This window comes from Ranitomeya variabilis, chromosome 3, assembly GCF_051348905.1.
Source record: "Ranitomeya variabilis isolate aRanVar5 chromosome 3, aRanVar5.hap1, whole genome shotgun sequence".
NCBI classification, from domain to species: Eukaryota; Metazoa; Chordata; class Amphibia; order Anura; family Dendrobatidae; genus Ranitomeya; species Ranitomeya variabilis.
The window spans coordinates 86,228,935-86,246,639 of record NC_135234.1 but is presented as its reverse complement, the minus strand read 5'-3'; the positions used below and the strand labels follow the sequence as shown (position 1 = coordinate 86,246,639).

The following is a 17,705-nucleotide window of genomic DNA, read 5'->3' as shown; positions in this document are numbered from 1 at the left end:
TCTCAGATCCGCAACTCCTGTCATTTTACGCTTTGGGTATATTTCGCAACATGTGCATGAGATTTCTTAAAATGCTTAAACAGCAGAAAATTTGCTTTGTTTTCTCAATATGGAAACTCAGCTTTAGGCCTCATTCAAATGTAACTGTTTCCAGTAAGTGTGGTATTCGTTATTTTCATGGATACAACATATTGGGCAGAGACAGACTGCCGTATTTCTCGTGCGAGAATCGCATCACACTACAGGCGCTGGCCCAGCACCTCTCCTGAGCAAGACAGTATGATGGATTACTATGCAGCTGTCAAGCTCAAGTCAGGAGAGCCGACAGCCAGTACGAGGTTTACGATGGGATTATCGCATGAGAAATACGGCAGTCTGTCTCTGCCATAACTGTTATAATCTATGCTGGTGTTCACATGTCCATTTTTTTTTTCCAGCAGCACCGATGACAAGCGCCAATACAAGTCTATGGGTCTGTGAAAAACACGTACAGAACACGGATGGCATCAGTGTGCCATTCATGTGCTGCAACGTGTTTAACTTTGAAAAGTGTAAGAGAAACTTTTGTAATTTTATTTTTTCTTTATACCGGAAAAACTGCTTACACACTGATGCTAAAAATGGAAACGCGGAAGACACACTGTTGGAAACCACTAATAGTAAACATGGAAACGTGGAAGACATACTGATGGAAAACACTGATGGTAAAAATGGAAACGCGGATGACATACTGATGGAAAACACTGATGGTAAAAATGGAAACGCGGATGACATACTGATGGAAAACACTGATGGTAAAAATGGAAACGCGGATGACATACTGATGGAAAACACTGATGCTAAAAATGGAAATGCGGATGACACACTGTTGGAAAACACTAATAGTAAACATGGAAATGTGGAAGACATACTGATGGAAAACACTGATGGTAAAAATGGAAACGCGGATGACATACTGATGGAAAACACTGATGGTAAAAATGGAAACGCGGATGATACACTGATGGAAAACACTGATGACACCAGTAGAGTTTTTTTCCGTGTAGGAGAAGCTTTATAATTTATCTATTTCTTTATCCATCTGATGTACACTGATGTAGCCTTAGCAGCAAAAAATGCATCATAAATACACCAAAAATGCATTGAAAGAGAGCTTTTCCTGGCCAAAATTTGCATTTTTCATGCAGAAGAAAATGAACCAAAAACAAACCAAAAACAGGACATTTGTATACTACACTGCTAAAAAAATAAAGGGAACACTTAAACAACAGAATATAACTCCAAGTAAATCAAACTTCTGTGAAATCAAACTGTCCACTTAGGAAGCAACACTGAATGACAATCAGTTTCACATGCTGTTGTGCAAATGGAATAGACAACAGACGGAAATTATTGGCAATTATCAAGACACCCTCAATAAAGGAGTGGTTCTGCAGGTGGGGACCACAGACCACATGTCAGTACCAGTGCTTTCTGGCTGATGTTTTAGTCACTTTTGAATGTTGGTTGTGCTTTCACACTCGTGGTAGCATGAGACGGACTCTACAGCCCACACAAGTGGCTCAGGTAGTGCAGCTCATCCAGGATGGCACATCAATGCAAGCTGTGGCAAGAAGGTTTGCTGTGTCTGTCAGCGTAGTGTCCAGAGGCTGGAGGCGCTACCAGAAGACAGGACAGTACACCAGGAGATGTGGAGGGGGCCGTAGGTGAGCAGCAACCCAGCAGCAGGACCGCTACCTCAGCCTTTTGTGCAAGGAGGAACAGGAGGAGCACTTGCAAGTTTCAACTTGCTTAACTGTTCACAATAACAGTAATTTTGACCGGGGGTGCCAAAACTTTAACATGCCACTGAAGTAATACAAGGATTATTAGAATGTTGCATCATGATACAGTGATTAAGCAATACAATTACATTATTCTAAGAATGGAAAACCCTACAGAGCGCTGTCTTTATTAAGTATTTATATAATTAGTAGCTACACTTTTTTCGCCATAAATTAATAGTCTAAATGAGGATAAGAAGCCATGTAAAGTGCCCTAAATATTATATTATAAGTGTAAATATTCCTCTATCCCCATCTATCCTATTTAACTGACTGAATACTAAAAGGATGCAGCCAATCTGTGTACCATAACAATGCCATGTGACCGCTGGGAGACACAGCGTAGACATTACTGCCACAGTGACAGTCTGTGAGGTGGGTATGTGTTTTTTTAATTTTATCTGAAGCACTGCACTTTAATATTTAGGGAGGAGTTTTCCAGTTTTGAAAAACTTCTCGCCCCCAGCTGCAATTTCTTTCTTTTTTTTTTTTTTTAAAAACATGATCTTTACTCACCCTCCTCGGGTCCTGTGATGGGTGTTCCCTGCTGCCCAGTGTTTGTTATTGTCTGCAGTGCTTAGCACAAGTTAACGGCTGGGCAGCCAGTAACTGAGCTGAGCCACCTTACCCAAACTGAAGACCAGAGCTGCTGAGCTCACTGATGGCTGTAGTGTTCTCGATGTGACACCGGCACTGCAGAAAATAACAGACAATGGGAGCAATAGCAGAGACTTAGTGCTGGATCTGGGGAAGGTGAGTAAAGGACAGTTTTGAAGCCTCTGTCACCCCGGCTGTATTTCTCACCCAGCACTGCCTCCTTCTGGTTGACTGATGGCTCCTTTGCCTGAAGTCACGCAGAGCAGAGGCTGTCAGTAGTGATGAGCGAGTATACTCATTGCTCGGGTTTTCCAGGGCACACTCGGGTGGTCTCTGAGTATTTGTGACTGCTTGGAGATTTCGATTTCCTTGCATGCAGCTGCATGATTTGAAGCTATTAGACAGCTTGATTACATGTGGGGATTCCCTAGCAACCAGGCAACCCCCACATGTACTCAGGCTGGCTAACAGCTGTAAATCATGCAGCTGCGTGAACAAAAACTAAATCTCCGAGCAGTCACAAATACTCGGAGATCACCCGAGCGTGCTCTGGAAAACCCGAGCAACGAGTACACATCACTCATCACTAGCTGTCAGTCAAGCATGAGGCAGTGCTCGGTGGGAATAGAGCCGGAGTGACAGAGGCTTCAGACCTACCATAGTTCTTCAGACCAGTTTGCATATCAATTGAATTTCTGATTTCTCAGTAATGGAGGAACGGACCGGCCATGTAAAGGTATTTCTGGACTTGTCTTTGAAATAGCTAAATGCGTATAGTAATAGTTTTGGGGGTGAAATCCCACTGACAGATTCCCTTTATAAGGGAATTATAAATTATATGTGAATTATTCCCATTATAAGCTGTGATTCTAAGGTATAAAGCTCACAGCCTTTACATTAAGTTTAGATAGCACTCACCTTCTACTCCCTGGTTACTGTAGAATTCTTTATATGAAGCTGTGGAAGAACGTGGAGAATTAGTTCAGCTCAGTTCCAATAACAGCAGTAAGTGGAATCTTAGAGGAGAACTTTGGTGACAACCTGAGATTACTATAATAATATCTAGAGATTAGCATTTCACTGAATCACCAACAGTTCACAAATTCGTAACTCCAGATTGCAGTATGAAAAATGGTTACAGAAGTGTCAAAAGGGAGAGTAAAACTCGGCAAATTGTTTCACCTCATGAGTCTTAATGTCTAGTGTATTGTGAACCATTTGGCTAACTGACACCTATTTTTATTAGCTAATATACAATTCTCAGCATTGAAATTGCATCATCAAAAAGGAAAAGTCATGGAATTATGGAAATCACAGGATGGATAGACATATTAGGGATATATAAATGATGAAAATGATGAAAAAATGGAAACAACATTTTCAAAACATCTCGATTTATTCAGTATCGAGTATGAGCGCCATGTACAGAAATCCCTGCACTTACAGCCTTGGCTGCTATCAGTGAGGTTATTAATGGTTGTGTAAAGAATGTTCTACCACACTGATTGTACTTGGGCATGTAAATCATCAAGATCCACAGCAAATGGCGACCAAAGGCGTTACAGATGTGCTCGATGGGAGACAAGTCAGGTGATAGTGCTTCCATGGCTGGCAGTATCATTGGTCGTCAATTGTAAAGGGAGCTGCCGGCAGCGGATCTTGAAGATTTGCAAGTCCATGAGCGTTCAGCGTGGCAGAACATTCTTCACACAACCATTAATAACCTCGTTGATAGAAGCAAAGGTGTCTAAGTGCTGGGATTTTTGCTCATTCTTGATACAGAATAGATCAAGATTTATAGAAAATTTTGTTCCCAATTTTCTTTCATTTGCATATCATTAAGATGTATATCGGTCCTATTATTTCCATAATTTCATGACTTTTCATTCTTGCTGTTGCATTTTCAGTGTTGAGGAGTGTATTAGACTCTATGATAACTAAGATGAAGGATCTGTTTTTGCTACTATATTCAGGTTGTTTTTAGCAAGCCACGGCCAGTGTGAAGGTTCATTTTCACTAAGTGATGAGCAGCTTTAAACGACTGACAGCATTTTGCTGGTCATCGGTTGTTTAATAGCCTGTGAACACAGGTGGACAACTCTTCACAGAATCATAGAATCATAGAATGATAGAGTTGGAAGAGATCTCCTGGGTCATCTGGTCCAACCCACTGCTCAAAGCAGGATTCTCTTCAGCTATGCATTGAATGATCTATAATAGATTGCTCAGGGCATATAGGTGGCCATTGTTTTCAGCAGTCCGTGTCCTGCTCGGCAGCACATCATACTGCCGAGAACAATGGCAGCCTATGAACACTGTCCTTACAGATCGTTTAGTGTACATCTGAAGTGGGGTGGGTATCTGTAAGCAGAATAATAGACGATTGCCGACTGAAAAAAATATTTCTGGTCCGCAGTCATGCTGCATCTTGTATAGTACAAATGGACCTTACAATAGGTGGCTCTCCACAGTCTGTTGGATAAGTCAGTGTGCCACGCATGACCTCTTACTTAAGAACAACATAGCTGCCACTCTCCTATGACAAAGCTGTAATAGCCTAAGTATTTTTTCATGCACTTTGTTCAACTATTGACATAGCTAAGCAAAAAACACAGTAGTGTCTGTGTTACCAAAATCATCAGAAAATAGTAAGATGTTATAAATGGACATCTATTCAGAAATATGATGATTCTCAAGTATTGAGGCAGATTCCAATACAATTGTGAAATGGTAACTTTAAGAGGACTTTTAACCAGGCTTAGTATATTAACTGGTTACATCATGCAACAGTGGCTGCACAGCTGAATAAAACCGAGTGTTGATTGTTTTGTTTTCTGCTCTCCATTACGGAGATATTAGCTTGTACATTTTAAGTTATAAGTAGAGATATAAAGTTCGGCGTCCGTACTGAACACCTACTATTCGGGCACGGACTTCACCCGAACACCAGTGTTTGTTGTGCTGTCATGTGCATGACAGCGCGGCAAGCGCTGCTTCTACTCATCAGTAAAATTATTACCGCCAGTCACACAGCTGCAGTTTCCTCACTGTCAAGTGACAGCGTGAGCCCGCAGCTGTGATTGGAGGTAAAAGTTTACCTCTGGTCACTGGCGTCGGCTGATTAGACTACTGCTCGCATCAGCTTATGCCTACTGCCGCTAATAACAGTACGGGAGTATTCACCAACCGGCGCTTGCGCTCTAAATACTTAATTAAATTTAAAAAAACGAATTGGGTTCCCCTGCATTTTTGATAACCAGCCGGGCTGCAATCCTCAGCTGCTAACTTCAGCAAGGTTGATTGTCAAGAATAGAGGCGTCCCCATGCTGTTTTTTAATTATTTAAATCAATAATTAATAAAAAAAAGGCATGGGTTCCCCTCATTTTTGACAACCAGCCTTGCTAAAGTTGACAGCTGGGGGATTGTACTCTCAGACAGGTAAGGGGCCATGGATGTTGGCTCCCCCACCCCAGCCTAAAAATAGAAGCCCACAGATGCCCAGAAAAGGCACATCTATTAGATGTGCCAACTCTAGCGCTTTGCCCAGCTCTGCCCACTTGCCCCGTAATCGTGGCAAGTGGAGTTCTTATTTGTGGGGTTGATGTCACCTTTGTATTGTCTGGTGACATCAAGCCCACAGATTAGTAATGGAGAGGCATATATAAGATACTTATCCATTACTTATCCTATAGTTATATTGTAAATAAACACACAGCCAGTATAAAGTCTTTTATTTGAAATAAAAACAAAACATACTTTTCCTTTTTTATTTAAAAATAGTAAACAGAGTTATACTCACCTAACGACCATTCCAATCACTTGTCTCCTGTAATAAAACAAAAATAAAAAACAAAAATATCCCTCACCTGTCCGTCCTTCTGTCCCACGCCGTAATCCGTGTCTCGGGGATAAACAGTTTTCAACCTGGACAGTGCCAAGATGCGACCGTCCAGGCTGAGAGCCACTGATGATTGAGCTGCTGCAAGAGCAGCATCAGTGAGCAGCGGTGACCTCATCAAGGTTACCGCAGGTCACTGAGGCTGGGTTCCCGGCCGGGCCAATCAATTGGAGTGAGATCACCACCAGCACAGTAAGAAAAAGTCTCATGGTGCAGAGGCGAGTTCACCGCAGTTCACAGGAAGAATTTCACTGTGGTGAAAAATTGACAAAAATGGGGGGGACCCCTCTCCGTTTTATAAAATTATTTATTTAAATAATTTTAAAAAGCGTGGGGACCTCACTGTTCTTGATTATTAACCTTGGTAACGCTGACAGCTGAGGGTTGCAGCCCCCAGCTGTCAGTTTTGCCTGGCTAGTTATCAAAAATACTGGGGAACCCAGGCCAGTTTTTTTTTTATTACGTATTTATTTAGAGTGCAGGCACCGGCTGATGAATACTCTCACCAGCCACTCCTGCTCTCACTGTTATTAGCGGTAGCAGGCATATGCTGATGGGAGCAGTAGTCCCATTAGCCCAAGCTAGTGACCGGAGGTAAACTTTATACCTCCGATTACAGCTGCAGGATCACACTGTCATTTGAGAACCGTGGTTGTCTGACAGGTGCAAATGATTTTACTGCCGATCAAAAGCAATGTTTGCCGTGCTGTCATGCATATGACAGCGTGGCAAACACTGTATGTTGGGGCTCCCCATTCAAGTGTTTGACCGAACCCGCTGGACCCGAGCATCAAGGGGTCCACCCATCTCTAGGTATAATTTATGATTTATGTCTGTCCTCACACACAGCTCTGCAGTGAGAGCAGACTTTCTGCCATTACATCTGTAACACAGACGTGGCCTGTTCTAAGCTATGGTGGGGGCGTTTTCTTTTTTCCCCTGTGTGTTGCTGGCTGCTTATGATTAGTCAGCATCACACAGGGGAAGAAGTACACTCCCCCAGTGACAAATCTCTGGTTACACATGTTAATTGGTTACCCTGTATGTTGCATTTACCTTCATTATTACCTTTGCAGATTGGTGGAGAATTGCTCCATTGGGATGGGTGTCCAGGAATGCACTTTATACTGTGTTCTCCCATCAACGTGTATCCAGAATTACAGGAAAATCTCAAGGCATCACCTGGTTGGTACGCCCTTCTCTCAGGTTCCTGGTGACCATGTTCTGGTTTCCCTGGGTTTACACATAGCTCATATTTTTCAGCTAAAGATAAAAATAATAAAATAATCAGCCAATCAAGTGTAAAAACTTCTTATATGTCAGACAGATATTATTTAAAAGTTAATTCCTTTAAAAAATAAATCTAACAACATTTTATATAAATGTGTGTCATAAAGTTCATGGACCCCAAAGCAAAATGGATAACAGGCTAAAGGCCTTCATACACGTCAATTAAAAGTTGCCTGAAATAGCAAAATATTGAACATAATGAATGAGATCATCTGATTGACCACTGACAAAAATACATTATCGTTGAAAAGACCGAGCGGGCATGTTGGATTTTTTTAAGCCAATCATAAACACTAATTGTATCATCAGCTGGAAAAATCCAACATGACCGATGCAGTTTGAGATGTTTTTTTCTCGTCAATGAACAATGGATCGTCAGCTCATGTGCATGAGATCTTGACACCGTTAATCATTTTGTTGTCATGTTGTGTTGCCTTAGAGACTTTTGGCTTCCCTCTTGCCCAGGAGCATGAGTACAATTGTTAACCACATGCCACTTGGCATATAGGATAAAAGTATTCATGACATACCCCAACACTCGCAGCTTAGCGCTCTGAAACCATACTAAGGTTCCCTTTAATCAATCAGCTAGCAGTTAGTTATGAAATTAGATCATTTAAGCAAATATTAGTGATGTGTTGGGAATCTAAAGCTCTGTGACTTACGGACGCATTTTGGGGCACGGTCACTCCATTTGGGTATTCCGGCTTGGCGGTTGTAGCAGGTTATAGTAGTACTTCCTGTGAGAACGTAGCCTTTGTCACACACATACCGCACTGTGCTGCCCACAGGGAACTTGGCGTTTGAAAGAATCCTACGACTGTGAGTTACATCTCCCGGGTCTGAGCATGAAGTCACTAGAGAGAGTACAGACATGTAGAAGTACTGTAAATTGAAAATCTCAATATTCCATGAATAGAAAAAAAGCTTTAAAGCCTAGTGATGTCTTTGACTTTGACAAAATTATTTGTTATTTCATGCTACAATCTTCATTCCTTCATTCATTTTCAGACCCACTGATATAAAGTTTGGAGCCTGGTCCAAGGTTCAGACTTTACACGTGTGAGAGTGTCTCCCCGAGTAATGTAGGCTGGATGTGAGGTATCCAAGGTGCTGCGTTCTCATAAATCAGCACAGCTTCTATCCTGCACTTATTTCCCCATCAAGTATTTTCCTTCATTTCAATTGCCTGTTTTTTTTCTCTTCCATGAGGCTGTGGACACTGTACTCTCCCTCAACTCTTTTCTGTCTCTGTTTATATGTCTAGCACTAAAATATGAGGGGGAGAGCAGTGAGCTTTGATGCATTTTTTTACATGATTGAAAAAGTACTCTGCTAGTTAAAGGAGTTACAGACACAGCAGCAGTTAAATTGTAAAATTATTTAATGAAGACTGAACTTAAGGGCAATGAGTCCATAATATGGCTGTGGCTTGAAATAAAGAGTCCATCATTAAGGGCTTGCTCACTAATAGGCCCTCTTGTCCTGCATAAAGAGTTTTTCTGGGACTTTAAAAGTGATGGTCTATCCTTAGGATTGGTCATCAACGTCTGATTGCTGGATGTGCGACACCCGACACCCCAGCTGACCATCTGTTTCTGGTGTCGACAGTGGCTGGAACTTCGTCGTAGTAATAGTGGCTATGGCCAAATCCCACACATCTATCCTGTATTGATTTGATTAGGGGGCGGACGTGCAGTAACCGGCCACTATTCCATTGACGGATCTGTGCAGCTCCATAACTGAGCAGTTCCAGTGGCCGCTGACACTGGGAACAACTGATCGGCAGGGGTGCCGGGCATCGTTCCCCAACTAATCAGACATTGATAGGCCACCAATGTTAATGTCCCGGAGAACCCCTTTAAGCCATAGTTACAAAAATGTTCTAGCTAGCGCTCCATTTGAACCCATGGTATTCTCTACTAGAAGTATTGCAAAAGTTACAAAAGTCTTAATTTTTTTTTTCTAAAACACTCTGTTTTTTTTAAATATATAAGAGAGAACAGTATGAAAATCAATATTGAAAAATACATTCCAACATATCTAATCTTCATTATAAAAGTCTCTGCAAAATACTTATGTAAAACTGATCTGGTAGAGACCTAAACATATTATTAATATATTGATTTAGTTATAGAAGATAAAAAACAATAACAAACATAACTATGGAATTGCCTGAGTCCACAGAGGCGAACACAATAGCAGAATAGGGAGTGTTGACCCTCGTCCGGAGGTATTAACAAAGTCTACTATGGAAAAGGGAGACCGCCACTCCGATTCCTTATAAAAACAATATGATTCATTTCATGAATTAAAGATTAAAAAAAAAAAAAAAACACAAGTAGACACAAATGTTCAGACATCTGGCACATTTTAGAAATTGCATCTCCTGATTCATTGCTCTCTGGGAAACAAGTGCTGCTCCACTATTTACACCACATCCCATCTAACTTCCTAACCTGACATCGCAGACAAAGACATGACTTATCACTAAAAATTGCATTTGCTCCTGGCATCGAGCGCCAGATGATAAGATTTTGTGGGTGCAGTGAGCTGTAACCTATTTTTTCATGCTATTAAAAAATCTGATGTATAATGACTTTATTAGTTTCATCATTTTTCTTTTATGTTATAACAGGTCTATTAATACAACAATTACACTCACCGGCCACTTTATTAGGTACACCATGCTAGTAACGGGTTGGACCCCCTTTTGCCTTCAGAACTGCCTCAATTCTTCGTGGCATAGATTCAACAAGGTGCTGGAAGCATTCCTCAGAGATTTTGGTCCATATTGACATGATGGCATCACACAGTTGCCGCAGATTTGTCGGCTGCACATCCCAAAGATGCTCCATACAAGGCAGGATGGATCCATGCTTTCATGTTGTTTACGCCAAATTCTGACCCTACCATCCGAATGTCGCAGCAGAAATCGAGACTCATCAGACCAAGCAACGTTTTTCCAATCTTCTACTGTCCAATTTCGATGAGCTTGTGCAAATTGTAGCCTCAGTTTCCTGTTCTTAGCTGAAAGGAGTGGTACCCGGTGTGGTCTTCTGCTGCTGTAGCCCATCTGCCTCAAAGTTCGACGCACTGTGCGTTCAGAGATGCTCTTAGGCCTACCTTGGTTGTAACGGGTGGCGATTTGAGTCACTGTTGCCTTTCTATCAGCTCGAACCAGTCTGCCCATTCTCCTCTGACCTCTGGCATCAACAAGGCATTTCCGCCCACAGAACTGCCGCTCACTGGATTTTTTTTCTTTCGGACCATTCTCTGTAAACCCTAGAGATGGTTGTGCGTGAAAATCCCAGTAGATCAGCAGTTTCTGAAATACTCAGACCAGCCCTTCTGGCACCAACAACCATGCCACGTTCAAAGGCACTCAAATCACCTTTCTTCCCCATACTGATGCTCGGTTTGAACTGCAGGAGATTGTCTTGACCATGTCTACATGCCTAAATGCACTGAGTTGCCGCCATGTGATTGGCTGATTAGAAATTAAGTGTTAACAAGAAGTTGGACAGGTGTACCTAATAAAGTGGCCAGTGAGTGTATAATATATATATAATATATATATTTTTAACAGCATTTGGTTTGATCTCAAGCTATGGCGGCTTGATGGATGAACAATATGTAGGAAGATCTTGTGCAAGATAGGTCCACCAGGGTCTTCTCCGCCATTATCTTGATAGTATCAAGCAATTGGGTCGCCGGTCTTCCTCTTCGCCTTGCTCCTTCTATTCTTCCAACCATGATGTCCTCCCGTGATTGCTCTCTTTGTATGATGTGTAAAAAGAAAACAAGTCATAGCTTGGTGATCCTTACTTCGAGTGACATGTTTGGCTTGATTTGTTCCGAAACTGATTTTGCTTTTCTTGCCATCCAGCACCACATTTCAAAGGCGTTGATTTGTCTTTTGTCTTGTTTCTTTATCATCCAGGTTATAATATACAGGTTTTATATATGATTAATTTATAATTTTGCTGTGTTTAAGCATTACTATGTGAAAAAGATCATAGATGATAATTTACTAACAGTTACAGTTAATAAAATCAATGTTTTAATGAATCAATTTAGCTCAATGAAGTTGACTAGCTTCTTCTGGACCCTGGAGATACTGTGCTTAGCAAGTTTATGAAATGTAGATTACCGGTAATTTTTAAATAATAATTTATTGATTGATCTATTGTTTAAATTGTTAAATCTTTTGTTTGCCTGTGAGTTCAATGAGACCCCAGTAGGGGGAGCTGTGGTCACAAAATGTAATAAAACAAATCCCTTTGTTTCACAATAGCTGAGCACCTTTTGATCGGGTTATTTTTAAAGAGTATTTTAATATATCATTTTGTTCTACATTTTCATCTAATTATTAATATGGTAATTAGAGTGATGTCATTACTTTTTTTTCCAATCATATTAAAAATACCGGCATTCCCATTTTTAGAACTTTTATATGTTTTGATTTTAAAGCAGAAATGTATTTACCTGCATAATAATCGCTGTCTGAGCCATGACGGATCTCGGCTCAACTGCCAGATGGTAATAAAGATATGAAATGTTCCCATGGTGCTCAAATGACAGGTAAGTCCAGAAATAAGAGATCTAGACGTCTGATCTATAATAAACATTTGTCTTCATGTCTTATTATGTTGGAAAAAATAGATCTCTCGTGATGATGTTTTCTTCATACAGGTCAACAGGAACTAATATAATAGTATAGTGAAAAGTTGATTGAAAATGATCAAGTGTTATACAAAAACAGTTCAATTTTCTTTTATTTAAAGGGAATCTGTCACCCTCAAAATCGTATATGAGCTGCAGCCACCGGCATCAGGGGCTTATCTACAGCATTCTGTAATGCTGTAGATAAGCCCCCAATGTATCCTGAAAGATGAGAAATAAAGGTTATATTATACTCACCCAGGGGCGGCCCCGCTGCGGTCCGGGTCCGATGGGCTTCATGGTCCCATCCGGGGCCTCCCATCTTCATTCCATGACGTCCTCTTCTTGTCTTCTCGCCGCGGCTCCGGCGCAGGCATACTTTGTCTGCCCTGTTGAGGGCAGAGCAAAGTACGGCAGTGCACAGGCGCTGGGCCTCTCTGACCTTTCCCGGCGCCTGTGCACTGCCGTACTTTGCTTTGCCCTCAACAGGGCAGAGGAAGTACGCCTGCGCCGGAGCCGCGGCAGGAGGCAAAGAAGAGGACGTCATCATATGAAGATAGGAGGTGCCGGACCCGGACTGCGATGCCCATCGGTCTGAACCGAACCGAGACCGCCCCTGGGTGAGCTTAATCTAACTTGTTTTTCTTATCTTTCAGGTTACATCGGGGGATTATCTACAGCATTACAGAATGCTGTAGATAAGCCCCTGATGCCAGTGGCCTTAGCTTATAGGCCTAAAATGGGTTGACAGATTGCCTTTAATAAAATAAGTATTGCATAAATACAAGTCAAAAAAGCTCATCTTATCTTGGTCTACCAGATCCTGGACACAACTACTAGTACTAACCATTTTGTTGCGCACTTGACTTATTACAGAACTTCCTACATGGCCTGCTTGTGTCATATGGTGCATTTAATGTAGATGGGCAGATTTCTGTGGGTTGTTGAGCACCAGAGGGCATTTTATAAAGCCCCTTATACACATTAGGGCTCATGTAGATGTCCCTCCAAACCAGACCAAGCACGGACCCCTAATCCAATGACTGGCTGCAGGTCGCCTGTCCCGAGCATGAGAGCCTCATAGAAATAGCTGAAGTTGTCCCGCTCAAGTAGGGTGAGCCGCAGACAGTCCGTTGATTGAAGTCCAAGATCAGGAGGTTGTTATGAGCCCTTAAACAAATGTTGGCCAAGTTCAGCAATAACGATGGGTTGAGTTGACAATCTAATGTGTATGGTAGTCACGATGAATGTCAGGGGAGTTAAGGATCTGGCATGTCTGATTTTGGACTGCCGATCCTTTTGTTCTACCTGACGTAAGCGGCTCTCTCATAGAGAACATGGGAGCACTCATCAAGCAAGTACTTCTGTGTATGAGAATCGTGGGTGTGATAGCTGCTGGCCGAAAGATCAGCTGAAGCATAGATTGTCCAACAACCATCTAATGTGTATAGGGGGCTTTAGTATCTTCGCTTTCGTTTACTGGCCAACAAAAACTGATGGGAACAGATTGAATGGTGGTTCTGGCCTCAGACAGTACCATGTTATCAACCCCTGCTTACAAGCGCCGATGTGCTGCCGATAACAATGATTTTTTTCCTGATCATACACAATCGTATCTCGTAATAATTGATCGTTTTGCTTGTTTGTCAGATGATTACCAGCTGATTAGATTCTCTTCTCGTCTGAATGTACTGTAAGATAGCGCTTACTGCATGTCTTGGGGGACACTCGCTTGGCAACGGAATAAACACACACAGGCACGGTTTTCTTACAACAACAGTCAATTTGGATTATTTACACACCAGCATAAACCGCAACCTCAGGAACTTGGTAGTCTGCAACAGCCTGAACACCATCTGTACACATTCGGCTCTATAGTAGAACCACAGTCCCTCACTGACCCCGGTCAGCATAACACGGATTACAGTCCTTTACCTGTTGGCGTCCATCACACAGGATCCTCAGAGGTATCCCATAGAGTAAAGACAATCTCTCTCTCTCTGACCCCGGTCAGTATAACACGGATCCCTGTCTGTTACCTGTTGGTGTCAGCCACACAGGTTCCCGGATGCCTCTTATCCTTAGAGGTATCCCACAGACGTCTCTCACTGACCCCGGTTAGTATCACTTACGGTTATCAGACCGTCCACTCTGGAGGTATCTCACAGGCCTATTCCAAACACACCTCCATTACATAGCCCTAACCACTCCCAGGTACCTATCACATGGCTAGTCAGGTGATCGTGACATCACCGCAGGTCCTCAAACGCACAACCATCTTGGGTATTCAGACACACCGCTTTGGGTGGGTATGTAGGTGACTGAACCCATCCATCTCTCCAAGTCACCTGGAAGCCTTCCCAATGTATAGCAAAAACCCTCAGCAAAACACGCCCAGACTTCCATCACAGGGCCACCCACCTCTGTGATACATACCGCCCATCAATCACATGACCAGTTGCCATGCCACAGTATCCTTAAACTTTATGAAACTTATCTGGAAGTTCTTTCCTCATTCACACTTTGCTCATACAGACACAAGGGTACATAGAAGGAAAAAAGCACCATATCCCTTCTTATGTCCTATAATGGAGGAACTGTCTATGGTATGGTTCAGTAGGGTGCCTCTGTGTGCAATATTACGTACAGATCCTGATACAGGCCTGCATTGTGCCGGTCCTATGAATTGACCCTTAGGATATGTTCACACAACAGGTTTTTCAAACATAAATCACTTCAGGAATTTCTCCTTTTTGAGGATATTTTGAAGACAATTTTCATTTTCTGAAGTTTTCTCCGAACAGGTTTTGAAGAGTTTTCTCTTCAACCTTTTGATTGGACAGTGCCTAGTTTGGAGCAGATTCTATCAGGATCTCGTTCAAAGAAGTGGCATGCAATTTTTTTTTGGGGGGTGGGTGTTTTATCAACAACTGTAGAAATGAATAGGAATAGTCTGCCAAACATTTTTTAATCACTTTTAAAAAGGATTTTGTAATAAAACTGCTAAAACAAACGTATTTAAATCTCCATGCAAACATAGTCTGTGTGTATAGGGAACCTTAAAGCGGTATTCCCATCTCCAAGATCTGATCCCAATATGTAGTAGGTGTAATAATAATATTAGCAAATACTTCCAATTAGAAATGTAGTATAGTTTTTCTGATTCACTGATTGTCTTTTTCCTCATGTGCAGGCATTGCAGGACCTTGGGTAAGCAATGGTGACATTAAATTATTGTGTTCATACATTTCCAGGAGGAATAACAGAGGGACAGCACAATGCAATGTGCTAAGAGAAGATGTCCCTGATTACTGTTTCATGTAGAATACAGTTATTTACAGGCATAGACACGTCAGAAAAGCTAAAGTGACAATGGCTGTTGTGAAAGGGAAGAGGGGCCCAAGTATAGCTTGCATTGGGGCCATAATGAACTACATCTACATATTTGCATTGTGACGCACATTTCACCATAATTTAGCTCTTTTTTTGCTTTTTACAATTTAAATGTTTTAGGTACAAATGGCTAGAAATGTATTCTAGAAATAGCACAGAAATGGTCAAACCATTAAAAGCACACTCGTTAAAAATGACTGGAATAAACGTAGACGGTAACAATGAGAGCGAAATGTGAAGCGATTCAGAAGCATCACACTGTGTCTTCTCCGCTGGCGCTAAAAGCTAAAAGATGGATACATCCAGGCTATAGAATCAATAATATTTTACTGTACTTGTCTCCCGTGTGCTCTGAACTCTGTTGTTTTATAAGGTTGAAAATTAGGTTTTATTTGGCACGGAGTCGTCTCGCTGCAGCGGCGCAGGTGGCAAAGCGCTGAAGTATACAGATTTATCTCCCGCCATTGCGTTGCTGCAGACCGCGGGTAATCCTTGTTTAAAGGGCAGAATCTATCTAGTGCATGCATCATTCATGGCAGTGGGGCGAGTGGGGGGTGGAGGGAGAGGTCACTCGAAATAACTTTTCCACCGTTTACCATGGCTGGGGACGACATGTGAGTGTGGGCTGATAATATTAGGCTGCGATACAGAGCAGGGGAAGCTGCGGATGTAGGCGTTGGATCTAATTGTGTTTTGGAAAGAAGATAATTACAATATTTTGCGCTAATGAATTTTAGAACAACACTAGCTGATTGGCATGTTACATTTAACACTATGTAGGGACTGGCATCTGATCCAAGCCTGTTTTTTTTATCATTGTTACATTCCAAATTTTAATTAGCGATTAAATAGTTTCTCTCCAATAAAACGAGTTTATAATTTTCTTTTATCAAATTGTGAAGTTGTTTTTTTTTGTAGTTTTATAGTTATATCTACTGCATCTGCTTCTGAGACAAATAGGCGATAGTAATGTGGCCTCCAAAACTCTCCTGTCTTTTTAACCATAGTTTTATCTCATAGAAAAAAAAGTTATACTTCACAGAAAGAACCAGCTGTGAGCTAATGAAGACAGCGGAACCCAGTATACACACAAAGAGCACACAACCAGTTCATTACTGGGAAAGGAGCACTTTCACAAGAGAAAATTAGAATTTTGGATCAGGTTGCAACCTGCAAATGAGTGAATGAATGAAGGGAGGATGACTAGAGATTGAAAGATTGTAATTTTATTACCTTAAATGAGTATTCCCTACTCCAATCCCAATATCAATCACAATGGTTTGCCCCAAATACCTCAACCCATATGACAAAGGGTTAGTGTACCGCACTAAATCATTATTCACAAAATGGAAACCCCTAAGTAGAAAATAAAGGGTCCCCAACACTGGTACTAAGTAAAATAAAATATATCTTTATTTATGTATCAATAAAAACATCAATGGAACAATATAGTACTTGCAATAAATATTGCTAATTTAGACACATATACAAATCTTTGCAAAGAAATTGTCCCAAATATATATAATCAAATATATGGCTGTAGAAGAAGAGCGAAACGCGCGTCGGGGCAGAGGGACGCCCGGGAACCTCCACTCACCCACTATTTGGTATGTTTTAACCCATGCAATGACTGTAATTATGACACTATAGTGATTGCTCACAGCATTATATTTGATGATATATATTTGGAACAATTCCTTTCCAAAAATTTGTATATGTGTCTAAATTGGCAATATTTATTGCGAGAATTATATTGTTCCATTGATATGAGATTACAAGTTTGGCTGCTGAGCACACATATTGTATATTATGTACTTGGGGGTTATATGGCATCTGTGGGTTTGTTGTTGGAGATCCAAGGGTATTGCAGTCCCTCTTTTTTGGATCTGGCACCTTCTCTTCATGATTTTTTTTTGATACATAAATAAAGATATATTTTATTTTACTTAGTACCAATGTTGGGGACCCTTTATTTTTTACTTAGGGGTTTCCATTTTGTGAATAAAAATCCAATCCCAATATGTAGTAGGTATAGCTC

At 41.3% G+C, this 17,705-nt stretch overlaps 1 protein-coding gene across 2 annotated transcripts in view; it reads right to left on the bottom strand.

Moving 5' to 3' along the window:
* The window catches only part of SEZ6 (seizure related 6 homolog), an 880,998-nt gene that overhangs the window by 8,448 nt on the left and 854,845 nt on the right, over nucleotides 1-17,705 (bottom strand). Inside the window, exons 12-14 of one of the 2 annotated variants that reach the window (XM_077294330.1) lie at nucleotides 8,275-8,466; nucleotides 7,376-7,582; nucleotides 3,339-3,377 (exon numbers count right to left, since the gene is read on the bottom strand). In XM_077294330.1, the coding sequence (XP_077150445.1) occupies nucleotides 3,339-3,377; nucleotides 7,376-7,582; nucleotides 8,275-8,466 (438 nt within the window). The remainder of the gene's footprint in view (nucleotides 1-3,338; nucleotides 3,378-7,375; nucleotides 7,583-8,274; nucleotides 8,467-17,705) is intronic. The other variant, XM_077294332.1, reaches the window with a different exon arrangement.